Source organism: Eulemur rufifrons, chromosome 4 (genome assembly GCF_041146395.1).
Source record: "Eulemur rufifrons isolate Redbay chromosome 4, OSU_ERuf_1, whole genome shotgun sequence".
Taxonomy (NCBI): Eukaryota; Metazoa; Chordata; class Mammalia; order Primates; family Lemuridae; genus Eulemur; species Eulemur rufifrons.
In genome coordinates, this window is record NC_090986.1 from 15,452,781 (window position 1) to 15,469,066 (window position 16,286).

The following is a 16,286-nucleotide window of genomic DNA, read 5'->3' on the forward strand; positions in this document are numbered from 1 at the left end:
ATGCAGAGATGAAAAAAGGTAGATGGGGTGGTGAAGTGTACAGAATAATAGGGAAGCCTTTGAAAATATAAAATAGTTACTAAGTAAAATACATGGAAACTTTAAGGTTTTGGAAGCCTAATGGTACTTCTTTTTTAAAAGACTTTTGAAGTAAGACTTTTCCAGTGGATGTGGATGTTTAGTGTGACATTTGTAGGGAACTGAAACTGATCAGATGAATTCATTAAGAAGGTTAATGCCCCTGGGTAGGGTGGGAGAAAGAAGGTGAGTGTGCTGGAAGAATGGACGCACTAGAGATTAGATGTTCCTATGGTGGCAAATGCATGTCCCTAAAACTATGGCTGCAGCCCAAGTGCACGGATAAGCCAACAGTCCCTGGTTCTGTCCTCTTACTTTAGTTTATGACTTCATAAAGATTGCTTTGCAAATTCTGAGTTCCCACTAAGTGCAAGTGGGATTTCAGTAAACATCAAGGGTTTTAACCTTTAAAGTAATATGCAAATAAATAAATGGTTTACCAACATCTCTTTGCTTAAAGCAGTGAGCATTTAATAATTACTTTTTATTGCTACAAGGGAAGATTTATATTTACAAGCACAGTTTAATTTATATTTATAATTTTAATTGACACAATAATGGCATCTTATTTTTCTTTTTTTGAAAATTCTTCATACCACATTAACAGGTTCCTTGAAGTTAGCTGAACTACTCTGACCCCCAGAACTCTTCCTAGAGCTATGATTTACAGTGCAAAAGCATGTGGTGGCCTGGGATAAAAGAATCATTCTTAAAATCCAGTTGAGGATTTCAAGTTTGAAACAATGAGGGCTATGTGAATGTTGCTGGTTGAGAGACTGTCCCAGGATTGGGTAAAGGACCCAAAGCTCAGAAGTTTGCCGGAAGTCCAGGGAGACTTCCAGCAGAGAGTTGAAAGACTTCACCACATGATAGGCATAGGAAGGCATTTCAGATACTTGGAAAAATGCAGACGCCAATTTCTCACTCACCCTACAGCAAAGCTCATTGATATACAAGTTTCCCTCAAAAGGAAATGGGAAATACAAAGAACAAATTTTAAAATAGTTTTAAAAATTAATATTGGCTTTGCATTGCTTCTTCAAGAATTCCAAGGCTCCAAAACAATTAAGGGATTTTAAAAAGTCACTGCTTTCCACATCAAACAAATACACACAGAGTCACGCTCTGTTACTGTCTTTTTGAGAAGGAAAATGTTTGAAGGTAGTAATTTTTATATCAGTACATTCATAAAATAGCATTAGGTAGCATGATGGAAAGTACTCAAATTTACAAGTATATTTTTAACACTTGAAATAACTGAATCACTTTTATACAGTAAATAATATTGGTATTGGAATTGCTGCATTATATACTCCATGTGATTAACTCTAAAGCTTAGTGTCTAGTTGGTAAGCACCTTCACAACGGACAGTGTTATTAATATCATCATCATTGTGTTCTGGTTTCTTTCCCATAGGAAGGAAAAATAGATAGAGATTTGATACTTTGGAATAGTGATTGATTCACCCTGATGGGGGGCAGTCCAAATGGACTGATTTGGTGTAGGGTAGCACCCTAAATGAACAGCATTTCAGAACAATTAGGCCAGGAGTCTCTAGTCTTAGGTTCTAGTCCTGCTGCCTGAGCTCAATGGGAAAGTTACTTTATTTCTTTGCTTTAATTTGCTTCTCTAGAAAATATTTTTAGTGTTGTTCTGTCAAATGATGGCGGTCTTCTCCAGTCCCAAGCCATTTTGTGGTTGAACATACAAAGCTAACATAGGATCACTCATTAGTATGGTTCTTCTCCAATTGAAATGGACAGAATCTGCTGTAAATTCTTTAAAAAATTTTAATTTGATTTGTCATGTTACTTGATTTAAAATGTAATCATCACAGTTTTGAGTTTTAAATGTAAATATTAATTTTTAATTGGAACTGTATTTTTAAGTCTACTGAGTATCCACCAAATTCCTTTAGGAAATGATTTGGCAAAATAATATGCACCCTCATTTATTTTTCTCATAGACGATTATTTGCTTTTGACCTGTGGCAAAATGCTACACAGTCTCCATTTACCATGGTTCAAGTTATCATTTTTGGCTTTTTGATGGGTTTATCAGGGTATCAAATACATTTTCAATGTAATGGTATTTTTAACTTAGCATGAGTTTATTGGGACATAGTCCCATCTAAATTGAGGAGCATCCGTATATGGGTTTTCTTCTTGTTTGGAATTGACTTTTTCAAGTGACCTAGTTTAGTAATTAGCCTTGGGTCTAATTTGCATAATAAAATCTCCTGATCCAAGGGGGGGATGTTATGACTGTTTGGTCAGAAGAGCCCCCTGTTCTTTCATATGTTCAGATCCTTAATTGCCTTGAAAACATAGTAAGTATTTTAAATAACCTATGTATTTTTATTAGGTTTCAAAATTTTTTAAATGTTTATGAACTAACTATCTGTTCTGATATTGCCCATTTTCAAGGGAAGTTCTGTCTTAGACATAGTAAACACTCCAATTAATATTGGGAAAGCATTCCTGTGTTCCCAGCCTTTAATCCACAAAGTTTCCTTTGAAGCAATTTTTGTGCTTGGTTTACAATTCCTTTTTAGAGGTGACATCCCAGAGCTGAATGAGTCAGCAAGTTTGATGTGTTGGCCCTTTGCAACAGCTGTCCTTGTGAAGGTTCTGTGGGTTGGTTATCCAGCCTTACCATAAAACCTTGCAAAATGTTAATACCTACAAAGAGATTTTCATCACACTACCAAAATTATGTGAGTCAGAGATGGGTGAAAAATGAATGCCATTGTGTTAATACATTTTACGTGAACAGTAGCCATGGCAGAGCTGTTAGACAAAGGAAACCATATTAGTGGAGCACCTCCCAATTTAAACTGTGCGGCTTTTGCCTTATTTTGCTGCAGATTCATAGGGTAAGGCATGATCTTGTGGCATAGTCTACAAGTCATCATTTCCGAAGATTGTTTCATTAAAGGTTGTTCTGTAATATATACCCCGTGGTAGTGCTCACAGTGGTCCTTAGAGTCGTCCTTCACTTTCCATGCCTTGGCAAAGTCATCCTCGAGCAACACTGAATGAGTCTGGAGGAGTTATCATTTCTTAGGACCCCCTCACTGGTTTAATTGTCTAAAGCATTTTTTTTTTTAAATAAGAGCATGTAAAATTGGAATGCTCCATAAACAGATTTGCTGTTTTCTTTAGGCATGTACTCCACTTCTAAGCAAAATCACAAAATATAGTAAAATGTTAGCACACATATAATGATACAATATTCTTAAAGAATCAAAACAGAAGAACTGTACCGTAGATTCTACTCCTCATTTTTGTTAAGCATACATATATATATATATATATATATATGTTTTTTTTTCCCTGTTTTTGATTTACTTATTTCTGTGAAGTAGGTTTGGCTAGTGGCACTGAAATATGCTGAATATTCCATAATCTCTTTCCCTAGCAAAATAGTTATGGGAGCTTTCAAATGTCCTTTAACATATAGATCTCTTTTAGAATACATAAAAATATGTAGGCTATATGAGGTGATTATGTGGTTTGTTTGAGGAATTATTTATGTATGATAAATGTAGCAAAAGCCACATTCCTATCATTAAATGTCATCTAGCAGTTTAGTGATATAGCAACATCAGCCTGTCACTTAGGTCCTCTGACTGAGGGGTGAGGATTTATGTTTGATACCTTGCACGTAATTGCTGAGTTCAAGCATTTAAACACATTTTTATTTTTAACTTACAACTGTCATCTTTGTAACAGAATGTTCATCAGAAACTTGCTTAGAGACTACATTTGGGTGTTTGGAGGATAAGTATGTGCATGCCCCTTAGAGAAACAGATTGACATAGTAGTGAAGAGTCAGGTCTGACAGACGTGGGCTCTTGAGTACCTGTTACAAGTAACTTAACCATCTCTGCCTCAGTCTCTTCTTCCGTAAAATGGGAATGATGATAGTACTTGGTTCCCAGCATTGATGGAAGTTTAAATGGGATAAGATACCTAAAGTTCTTGGCACCAAATCAGTGCAACGAAAGCTTAACTTTGGAGCAGAGGAGGAAGAGTGAGGCATGAGACTGGAGGCAAACCTGGGCTTTGCTGGGGGCTAGAGAGGACCTGGGAAAGATGGGCTTAAAAAGCTTCACTGATTAGAAGTCCATGCATAAGATGAAACTCCAGAGAGTTTACAAGTTTCAGTAATGCTGCATAACTTAATTATAAGATCTTCCCTCTTTGTCTTCTTTGAATGTTATAAAAGTTCTTTTGTCCTTGGGCTTCCTTTACCAAGAAACATGCATTTATGTATCTTTTTGTTCCTGGAATTGCCCAAGCTTGTTAGAAGATCCTTTGTAAGACCCAGAAGAGACAGACAGGGGAGGAGTCTTCAGATACATATAATCATTTTTCCCAATTTCCATTTCACCAGTCTTGCCAGGATTTTTCCTCAGTTCCCTATTGCACAAATAAAATACTGTATTTTTATTGATAATTTTAACAGCATCCTGAGGTAGTAGTATAAATAATCTTCCAGAAAAGAAAATAAATGTGTCAGAGTTGCCTCGTCACTGAGACAAGCTGGGAAAGTAGATCAGTCCATTAGTCTGATAATTAGAAGTGTTGTTTCTCTTATTTCCTAACATAAAAGTCCCTTTCTGACTGTATTGGAGGCTGTTCTAGTGTATATCATTAAGGATCCTTGTTGAATTTAGTAGGAATAAAGAAAGCTACATTCTTTACATATAAGGAATGAAGTCTTAGCTCCTGCTTGATTTGAGATTGTGCTGAGAAATTTCTGGCTCTTGGGTCTAATGGAGTTGTGACCCTTGGGATATTTGTCCCTGATGGCTCAGAGTGCATAATAGGATAAGGCTGTTGTGGACAGAGACTCTCTGTTCCCATTAAATGGTGTCACCTGGGCAGTTGTGACAGCTTATCTCATTTAAACCTAGACAGAGATGGCCCTGTGAGTACCACTCCTTATTCCCAAAATAGCCAATGGAAGAACAAGATGGCTCTGATTCTCAGAGCAGTGAGGAATTATTGAAGGAGGGGGAAAGACTAAAAATTAGGTATGCAAAATAGGTGTTTGAGCAGATGAGAAAGGAAGATTACTTAGAACAAAGAATTACTTAGGAAGTGGTCAGAATAAAACTGCCTTTATTACTTTACAGTATATATCTTCCTATCTCTAGCACCTGTATTTATGACATTTTTTAAAAGTTCACTTAGATTTACAAATAATTGAACAATACTGGAACATGAAAGAGGACAAGTTTCTTTCCTGATAGCCTTTAAATATTCATCAACAAAATAAAAATTTAAAGCAAAATAAAACAAGAAAGTAGTCAAGAGGCACCGAAAGACATAAGAAATATTACTTTGAGCAACTCTATTTATACAGTTCTTCAAAGTCACACATTTGTTCCTAAAGTTTCAAAATCTCAGGCTGGGTGTCTGCTCACTTAGGGAAGTGTTGTGGCCTTCACAGACTCTTACTTCACTTTAGAGTCTCGAAACACAGGTGAGAGAGCAATTTTTATCACTGTGAGAACACTTGAAATTTAGACAGTATGCGTAGCTTAGTACAGTTCTCATGGCCACGGAATGTCAGAAACATAACTAAATCCAGGGTGTCAGACGCTTCGACCAATATTGTTAGTGTATGACCATGCCTCCTGGGTCACCAAACATTTAAGTGCATCCATAACAATAGTTAATATAGTATACCTACATATGTAGTACATACATATAGTACAGAGAGTATACATACACACAGATTGCATGTATAGCAATAGTGAAGATAGTTTACCTACATACATAGCGCAGATATAGATAGTCTAAGAGAGTATACATACACACTTATTGCATCATGCATAGCAACAGCAGGGAAGCTCATGAACTATAAATGATGAACTCTATGCTGTGTCAAACATGTTGGTACTGATGCCTTGTTATGTATTGTGTAACATGTAACTAACTTGCAATCATATGCCTCCAAAGTTGAACTAAGAAAATTTTCCAGGGTAGTAGAGAGGGAGGAAGGGCCACTGGGAAAAGGTAGTTATAGTAGCAGTTAGCTAAAACTTCTAACCTTACTTTTTCTTTTTAGCTCTACTATTAATCAATTCCATTGCTTTAATAAGTCTATGCTATTTTGTGTTTTTATAATATTAGTAAGTACTTTGAGCTGCTCAGTAGAAAGTTGATAAATAGTGAAGTTATTAAAAATAAAAATTTCTCAAACATTACAAATAGAGGCAATAAGAGACTTCAGATGTCCTTGGCCAAGTACAAGTGCTTCAGTTTTGTTGGATGGAAGGATGGACAGACAGGTGGACGGATGGGCGGGTGGATTGTCAAAACCCCGGGCAGGACCGTAATTGATCCCATTACAGAGGAGCAGCTCTGTGTGTTGCTGAAGGACATTTTTGCTTTGCAAATGGCTTTTTGCATTAGTGAAGTGGCCCGGTTCTGTTGTTCCTGATGTTAAACAGGAGATGAAGGTATTCCTTTATTGAAGCAAACATGTGGAAAATTGCTCTGGATTCTTAGAGTACAGAACGTGTCCCCAGAACAGAATAAGGTTCATGCGTAGGGCAGATTTAGATAGGGGCACTTTCTTGGGGTTACTGCTGGCCTCTAAGTGGTCAAAGCAAATAACATCGTGTCCGTCTAAACTATTATAGCATGAGTGGCACATTTTCTCATTTGCAGTGTTAGATTCTAAACTGTCAGCAGACATTAACTCAGTCACTGGTGAAGTCCTACCACCTAGAGATGAACTCGGCCTCAGATGGATGTTTTCCACTTCAGTGCTACTCGTCTTCCAATTACTGGGTCATTAATATCATTGCATGCAATTAGTGACAGCAGAATGAGCGCGAGGCTTGTAGGATGTGCCCCCTCCCCACCATGAACTTTCTACTCTGACCTTCTCCTAGCTAGACATTTCCGTATCTCTGCAAGGATATTTTAATGACTAAGACTGTTAAAAAAAACTCAAGAGCTAGCAATGGATGATGTGCTGGAAATAATTCACTCAAACACATGCTTCTTTAGAGTTCCCAATATTTTTATTAGATATTATCACTATCTCTTGCCTGGGAACTTTCATTTTTAAAAACCTTAAATGCTTTAGTAAAGCTAATAGAGACAATAGGGGATTATGTTTTATCTTTAGAACTCTTACATTATTCTTTTCTTTAAAAAAAATGCGAGCTTAGTCATTACTATTGAAGTGTGCATCTGGCCACCTATTTTTAAAACACAATTCCTCTTTCTTAGTAGGTTTTGGCCCATATTAAGCTTGACTTTTCTATGTGAATTTATTTATTCTTTTACCATGGACTATCATGTTCTCACTGTATTAACTTTGTTTGAATCACTGTGGTAGTAAGAAGTACTCCCTTAAAGTCTACTAGATGAAAAGCTTTTATTTTTTTTTATAGAATCATGTTGAATTTTTTGTACCTGATGAGAAATTCTTCCTGCATAAATCATCATAACTTTTAGCAATAAAATTTTAGACTTAGAAAGAGATGTTTTCGCTCAACAGAATTCATTAAAAATCAAGATACCGAGGTGTTGCAAGCAATATTTGAGGGAAATAAAGTGTTATAAAGCCTTCCATAAAGAATCTCATGTGCCTAAAACATGTCTTCAGCAAAAAAAAAAGTGGGGGGGGGGCTTCTAGTTTATTGCCATACTGTTTTGTCTTCCTTAGAAAAGTACCAGTGTGCTGGATTGAGCCTGGAGAGATTTCTTTTCTTGATATATGTACCCTCTGTGTGCACACATGCTTGTACACACATGCACACATGTAGACATGCCTTCACTGCTTTTCTTCCTCTTCTGTCTTTTTCACTCTGAGTGTCTGTGGCCGGTAACTTTTCAAGTCCATATTGTCAAAGATATGCATGGTTCTTGGCATCTTCATTGATTGTCACTTACTTGACCTCTATACAGTTTTTAATGGTTAAAAGTTTCTGTGAGTAAGCTGTGCTAGAATTCCTTAGGCTCTGAATGTGTTTATTGCTTCACCTTGTGACTCTCCTCTCAATACATTGGTCTTCCCCAGGGTCTAGGCCTCATCTGTTCTGATAGGGTCAGTTCTCCAAAGTACCCTTGCATCCTCTCTTCCCCAGTAAAAGTGGCTAAGTAATAAATACCATTAAAATCTTTCAAATGCACATACAAACAAAAACACCTTACTGAACTGTTTCAAAGTTGTTACTTTTTTTAAAAAAAAAATCCCTCTTATTTCTGAGTTGTCAATAGAATGTCTGGTTATTGTTCATGATAAGTATTTGAAATTAAGGAAATAAAATTATACCATTTTATTCAAGAGCATCTATTTGTACTTGATACCTGGTATTGTTGGTTACATTTTAATGCTAGGAAACAGAAGGGAAGGTCTAAAACTTGTGACTCCATTTTAGAATTCACTATTTCCAGATCCACTCTGTGTAGTGGAGAAACTAATTAATTTTGTTGCATAGAAAAGTCACCGAGGCATAGCCAGTTAGTTATTACTTCTTAATGCATGATTTACTGCTTTAAATTTTCAAAACACAACCATAGTAGTGCGGTATTAATTCAAGTGATTCTTCCTGTCATACTAGAACAATGGTTTTGGGGTGAGAAACTCCACACATCCTATATCACCGATAGTTTATACGGTGTTCTAGCTGTGAACAATTCCCCACGTGCAAAATAAGAGTTAATCAAACGTCCCTGAGAACTATCACATCAAGTAGAAGATTTTGTTTTTCTTTTCAACTTTGGTGAATATAGGTTCCTTTTTGAAAATATTTTTTTTGTGTGTGTTTTTCTTTCTTAAAATGAGGTCATATAATGAAGTAGACCATAGAACTTTTGCTCTAAGATAAGGCAAATTTGGTATTAGTGGATGAAGTGATATGAAGTAATGCTGAACTTTTTTGGATATTAAGCCAAACAAAAATAATGAGGCTCTTGGAAAGTCGTGGTGGTATATTCCTCATTTCTTTCTTTGTAAAGCCACATAAAAAGGAAGAAGTTAGAAGAAATGAATAAGTTTTTCTTCTTTCTTTTGGCATATTATAAAGATGCTTCTGTTTCAGAAGTTTTTATTAATTAACTATAAAGAAACAGGATTTAATTTTTGGCATTGAGTGAACATTATCATTTCCATGTTTAGAACTTTATTCTTTCTAAGTTAGTATCTCAGAGAATAAGTGTGAAACTCAAGGCATTAAACGATATTAATTTGAGTTCTAGAAATTGAATCCCTGTTTCTGTAGTACATACTCTGAATTTGTATCACATATTTTGAATTTGAATTGATGTCAGGATGTTAAGTAGATAGATCTTAGCTTCTTGGGTTCTGTGTTCACGTGAAGTAATTACAATTTTTTTTCGCCTCCTTATTTTTCAGCTTACATACCTTATTTATTTATTTACTTATTTATTTTTGGACACTCAGATTTATGAGAAAACAGTAATTAGTTTGGTATGTTATGTTTATTTAAAGTCACAGTTTTGCTTTCTGGGTTGTTAATGGATTATGCTTTTTTTAGCTCCTGGCTTTGCCAGTTCACAGGCTTCTGGTCTTCCCAAATCTGTGCTGAGCTGAAGCAGACTGATGTGTAGGAAGGCTGGCCTGAGAAATCGCAAGGAGCAGGGCCAGCGTGTGATGACATGGCAGAAAAGAGTAGTAGAACTAGAGCATGCTTTCCACAGAGGATCTTCATGAAATGCTGCTTGTTTCTGACCCAGTGAGAATGAATCATGCCAGGTGCAGCTTCACATTCTTCTAGAAAGGTTCTTACTCTTTCTCCTCTGTGGTTTCCCTGACCCTGTATGCTCATTGGCTGTCTCTCTCTGGGGGACTTCTTTGATGAAGTTGACATAAATGTTTGTTTTCAAGTGTCTGGCAGTCCCTCACCCCATCCTGGACTCATATCAATAAGCTATATTTTAAAATAGTTTTAAATACCCTCCATAGTATTAGTATTTCTTGATGTTTCATTCTTCCCACAAGAACTTAAAACTTTCCCTTCATAGTGATGCCATCATTCTGTAAGACACTTTGTACTTCCCCATTCCTAATCTCTCTATGAAGGAGGCCCACATACCAGCACAAACCCAAAGTTTGATTCCATCTGATCAGCACCTTCTTACCAGTGTGATGGACCGAACACAGCCAGGGTCCGGAGCTGCAGCTTCGCCTCCTGGGGAGAGAGCAGTACAATCAAAGGAAGACCCGCTCAAATGGAATATTATTTCCTCTCCGTGGGGCTGGCCTGAAAAACACTGCCAGAAATATTCTTGCCCCTTTACCCTGTTTTAATACTCACTGGTTTTCTCTCTCTCTCTCACTCTCTCTCTCTCCTACTCACATAACCAGTGTCCTGTTCCCAATGACTGAAAGTGACAAATAAGTATAGGTGCAAATAAATGGGTAGCCACAGACGTTGGCAGTGAACTTTCAGATGTGCTGCAAGAACTTGCAGACAATGTGAACACAGGGAAACTGTTTTGCTGAGCAGCGATCTCCACCCACTGGAAATTAGGCCCTGGGGGGAAATACAGGGATTGCTTCATACTCACTACTGGCGATTAGACCCCGAAAGCAAAAGCTTTTAAAACAGCAAATGCCCATGTATCTTTATTAAGCCTGTTTTCCAACTGGATAGAGAAGTTTTCTAGTAATTTATAAATTTATAAAGTCTATTTTTTCCTTGAGCCAAGGGAAAAAAATATCTGGGCGCTAAAAGCTTAGGTATAATAATGTTATTTTTTTCTCTCTCAATGATTAAATACAATTTCACCCATTTAGTAAAACTATGACTGTGGCGACATTAGATAATGCTGGTAGAGAGACACAAAGAAAAACTGAGTATGACGAGGTAACAATTTATTTTTGCTCTTTCTCCAAGTTGAAAAATCCCAGTACATTCAAATGAACAATAAAAATAATTGCAAAATTGTCTCCTAAAATGGAAATAGATTTTATTTCCAAGCATTCATGATTTCTTGTTATTTTTCAAAATCAGCCACGAAGGCTTTTAAAGCTCCTTGGTGACTGACTGTTGCAAGAGAAATCAGAGTATCAATCTCATGGTTTTATCTCAGAGTTCACTCTTGGCTGTGTCATTGTTCAAGGCAGGGTGGGGACCTCTAGAATTAGAATTATACTCCCAGATGAGGATATAGTAAGAAAGAGGGAAGTTAATTTTCACTATGGGAAATTATAGTTATATCAAACATAAAATAGATTGAAGTCATTCTGAATTATGTCATACTTGTAAAGTTTACCTTCTGACGTTTCGGTTGTTACTAACGTCTTAAAACAGGGTTTTTCGTGACAACTTAGATCATTCCTAACTGGTGGCAAAAATCTTTCATGGTGAAACATGTATGACAGGATTTTAAAGTTTAGCCCTTTTCTAAACGGCCAAACATTTGGGAGGCTATTTTAATGTTAGTAATGAATTTTTTCAATATCTTCCAGTAACCTTTGCAAGTTGCAAGTTGACTTAAAAGGAAAAGAAGCAGAGTCCTGAGTGTAGCAGGAAAACTGTCCTCACGCAGAATGTTCCGCCCCCTTTTCCTCACCCGCCCCCACTTCATCGGCACCTCCCCCAAGCAAGCAATAGCCTTGGCTTCAGAAGAACCTACAAAGGCAGCATCTATAGATTTTCCTTTATTCAATGCTAGACTTGAAATAGACTTGAAAGCTTTTTTTTTTTTTTTTTTTTTTTTTTTGGTTAACCAAGGAATAAAACAGTTTCAATTCTTAAAGGTGCAAAGCAGTTTCATGCTTATGCAACACAGTGTTTCTTCTACTGTCTTAAGGTCTCTGAATGTTAAATTATACATTGTTAAATTATAGATTTAATTTTAATATTTTTCAAGTTTTTTACATTTGGGAGTTGTTCAGACATCATTTTGGGTAAACCTAGGGGGCGCTGCATAAAGGCATTGATATTCAGAAAAGGCATTGACCTACAAATTAAAAGAAAAAGAAGTCACTGAAATTATGTGTGCCTCTCCAGTTTAACAAAGTAGAAGTCACTGGTAGTTTCTCTCTCTGCAAATGCAGTTTGGAATTATATTTTCGAACGGTTCTGCTGTAACATGCCTGTCTGAGCCTTTCTGGTATTCATTTAGTTGTTTTTCTTTTATATCTGAATCTTTGACTTTTTTTTTCCCCTCAAGATTAAAATGAACAAATCTATATTCCTCCCTTTCTTTCTATGCACTGCCCTTCAGATCTTGTCATTTTTCAGTTTCATGTTGAAACTTTTAGCAAGAAAAAGTTCATCATTTAACTTTGAGTATCTACGCATATGTGAATTTTAATTGGAATTCCACTTGAATTAAGTAAACTAAAGCATTTTAAACTAACAGCTAGAGACATCAGTTTTCCACTTCATTCTCTATGAAGACAGATTTTAATTTTTAAGAAAAATCAAATGAGAAAACTCTAAAAAATTAGTTGAAGATTATAGTGCTTCTCTGAAAGTTTCCAGAAATAGAATCTGCTCACAGAAATCCATACTGTTTCAAGCTTTTGGGAAGAAAGGATACTTGGAAATGTAGGCACATATTTGAGGGAAAAGAAAAGGAGGAAGAAGAATTGAAAAAGACATTTTTTCTTTTGATTCACAGAAGCATACAAAGTTTTTAGCTATTTGATTTTACTTATCTGCCAAACATTTTCTCAACAGTCTACAAACAGATACTGTGTACTTCTTACCACCATCCTCCCCCGCAAAAATTATTATTATGGCAATTATTGCCCAGTTTCCCAGGAAAAAGTTCATGTCAGCAATAGCAGAAGATGTGAGACAGTATAAGTGAAAAGGAAGCACTCAGAGAAGCAGAGAGACATTTACACACAGAAGAGGCAGGCTTTGTTTTTAAGGAAAACAGTGAAAGTAAAAGTTAATAATTCAAGAAAACAAATGTAAGTGAGTAAGTGCCTTATTTTTCTAGTTAATGTAATTGTCCATGGGATGCATATTTCTACTATAAACGCATTTAGAACTGGTTTGCTGATCTACTATTTGGAAAACAAATGGCCCAGTTAAAAGACTGTCTTTGGGATTTATGTTTGCCCTGACATATCCCTTTTCAGGCTCTTTCAAAGTACAATGTTGGTGGACGAGACTTTGATAATCAAAGTAGAAGAAAGTTGATTTAAATTGCAGAAACGTATATGAAACACTTTTGTTCCTTGCCCCTTGAACTTTAGGGGAATGAAAATGTCTAGCATTCTCCACCTTCTTTTCTCTTCTGGAACTTGAACTGTAATTTAAATCCTGTTCCTCATTGAAATACCTGGCAGCCTATCTCTTTACAGCTTTAGTTACAAAGCTATTCAGAAAACTCACGGGTCTAAAGAGACAGAACAGGAATGTGTTTAAATAGAGTAGAGCATAGGCTGTTTAAAAAAAAAAAAAAATACTGAGAATAGTAGAATGGTTCTGTCCTTTGCCCTGCCCCTCACTGCTGAGATGGAAAGGGAGTAGAGTTGGTAAACATATGCAAATGGATGCTAAAAAGTCCACACCCCCCGCCCCTTTTGTCCAGGTTTGCCATGGGACCCAGACAGGGTTAGGGTTAAGTGGTAGGCGCGTGTGCTGACCCTCTATCCAGTCAGAATTTTCCTACAACAGGTAGTTTGGTTGAAGAGGTTGTCTGAGGTTGATACTGGCAAGAATAACACAGGCATTCCTGTGGGTTTACAAAGTGATGGAAAGAAAAAAGTGAGATTTTGAAATCCTGAATCCTGGTATACTTCTTGTATAAGGCTGGTAAAAGAAGAAAAGGGCTGTGGGAGGCTCCTTGTCTAGTGTTTACAGAACTTGGATGCTTGACAAACAGAGCATCAAGCTAATTGTTCTTGAAGCAGGAAATCTGTAGTGGAGGAAGCAGGTGTCGTGTGATGATTACCACGTTTTGAAATGGCCGTATTAACTCTTTTGCTTTTCTGGGTTTGCCCCAAAAGAGTCGGTGGGCTTTTTGGAAGATACTGTCCCTTTTACCTATAGATAAATACTAAATCAGTCATTTGCAAAGGAGATTAAGTAAATTTGGAACCAGATAGCGTACATGCGGCAGTGTTTCCAGTATCCATTTTTCTTTATTTCTTTTTCTTTTTCTTTTTGGCTTTCAGCATCCCATACTTTCAGAAAACTTGTGACTAAGAGTGAATTCTTATTTTTCAAATTGTTTTCAGACATTTCATGTTCATGTAAACTTGGCTTATTGATTTCCTGATTTTTCTTTATTTTTTTGTTTTGTCCATCTTATTTTTAATCAGCTACATCAAATGGGTCTTTGGAGGGCCTGGATAACCAGGAGGGAGGGGTGTGCCAGACAAGAGCCATGAAGATCCTCATGAAAGTTGGACAAGGTAAAGACCATCTGCTGCTTCATGAAGCCACTGTGATCTGGTTAAGCCCCCCAGCTAGTGTGGCACTAATGTTGATGAGACTCACCTTCATTCACGCTTCTCTTTAGTGTTGAAAGCAAACCCTTCTCTGCACCTTGAACCACTGACAGATTTCCTCATGTCCATGCACTAAGCTTCTTTTATTGGAGATCTCTATAAGAGTTAAGGTCAGCCAGGTAGAATATCTATTGCCATATATAGAGAGATACATATTTCTTTTTAAAAAGCAAAACACCTCTTTGGTTCAAAATCAAAATAATCCAGAATGAAAACTAAAAGTTTCTGCAGTTTTGCTCATTTCTGAATCTTGACTACAGAAGAGTTTTGCTCATTGTGCCTTTTCTTATATAGACAAACCTATTGTGCAGAAAGAATTATTCTTCTAATTAGAAATTGGTATAGTAGTCAATCAACTTGCTCAGTTAAATTGAAATGTCATCTGCAATGCTTTGCCTGCCAAATGCAAGAATCCCTATAGTTTCCACAGATGGCCTCACAATCTAAACCTCTGAAATAACTAGTATAACCATTTTGTTTTAAAAGAAAATTTATATTCTTGTATTTCACAGTACTTTGCATAAAGAATCTTATGTTCATTGCTATTCATGCCTCTTGAGATACATATGCAGCTCCTAAAGCTAGATATCATCAGATGTCTGTGCCGTAATTAATCATTTGTTTTTCATATAGATGCGAGTTCTGCTGGATCAACCAGGAATAATGATCCAACAAGACGTCCAGAACTAGAAGCTGGTACAAATGGAAGAAGTTCAACAACAAGTCCTTTTGTAAAACCAAATCCAGGTATAGCAGCATGATCTGTGTGTTATAGGTCTGTGGGTGCCACGCGCTTAGTAGTATCTCAAGAGGTAGAACAGAGTCGAAGTACTTGTACTCCACTAGGATTAACTAGTAGTTACAGACATTAGTAACCTTTGCTCTCTGTGAGTCATTATTAATTACACTCAATAAGAGCAAAATAATTCAGTCCCATGAAAGTCTTACCTTCAAAAGAGGAGAATTCATCAGATGTAAGTGCCAGTTATTAGTACTACTCTGTCAGACCAAAGTTTTCATTGGCTAACACATTATCAAGCTGGTTGTCAACACCAGCTTAAAGCTGATGTTAATGTATATATAATTAATGTGCTAATCCCTCATCTAATTATATATAATCGACAAAGAGCCCAGTTGATCCTCTCCTAAGTTTTAGATGGTAACATTTTAAAATATAGCATAATAGCATGTTTTTCAGTGGCTATTGTTAGGGGTTTTTTTTTCACATTTTCCATGTAAAATAAAATATTAAACAGATCCCTGACAAAAGTGTGGAATACTAGATAAACTTGGCTGTCATTGAACTTCATTTTCTTGATGGGCTTGGAACAAACAGCTATGTATTTGTTACCATGCTAATGAATTTCTTATATAGTAGCTGTTGAGCAGACGTCAGCAGTGTTGTATTAGGGATCTGTATGCTTGGTAGGTAGTTGTGTGAATTTAGCATCTGCAGCAATATTCCGTCTCTTTCCAAGAGTCAAGGAGGGAGGTTGTTATTTCTAACTTTCAATGACAAGATGTGTCAAATTCTTGTGACAAACTGATAAATGGATAATATAATGATGCCAGGCAATTTTTTAGTGCTTAACATTTGGGCTGGCAGTCTGTTCAGTGTGAGAGTTTCTGCTGCCTTCCAAATATATTTTAAGTGTAAATCAAATAATACAAACGAGTTAGAGTTGAACATTTTCCCAGGCTTGGTCCCTCCGTTCACGTTCTCGAGCTGTTCTGC

General features: G+C 36.5%; 1 protein-coding gene across 3 annotated transcripts in view; it reads left to right on the forward strand.

Annotated features, from left to right (window-relative positions):
* Positions 1 to 16,286, forward strand: part of EFNB2 (ephrin B2) — a 44,871-nt gene that overhangs the window by 24,377 nt on the left and 4,208 nt on the right. Inside the window, exons 3-4 of one of the 3 annotated variants that reach the window (XM_069467040.1) lie at positions 14,363 to 14,455; positions 15,185 to 15,298. In XM_069467040.1, the coding sequence (XP_069323141.1) occupies positions 14,363 to 14,455; positions 15,185 to 15,298 (207 nt within the window). The remainder of the gene's footprint in view (positions 1 to 14,362; positions 14,456 to 15,184; positions 15,299 to 16,286) is intronic. The other 2 variants (XM_069467042.1, XM_069467041.1) reach the window with 2 other exon arrangements.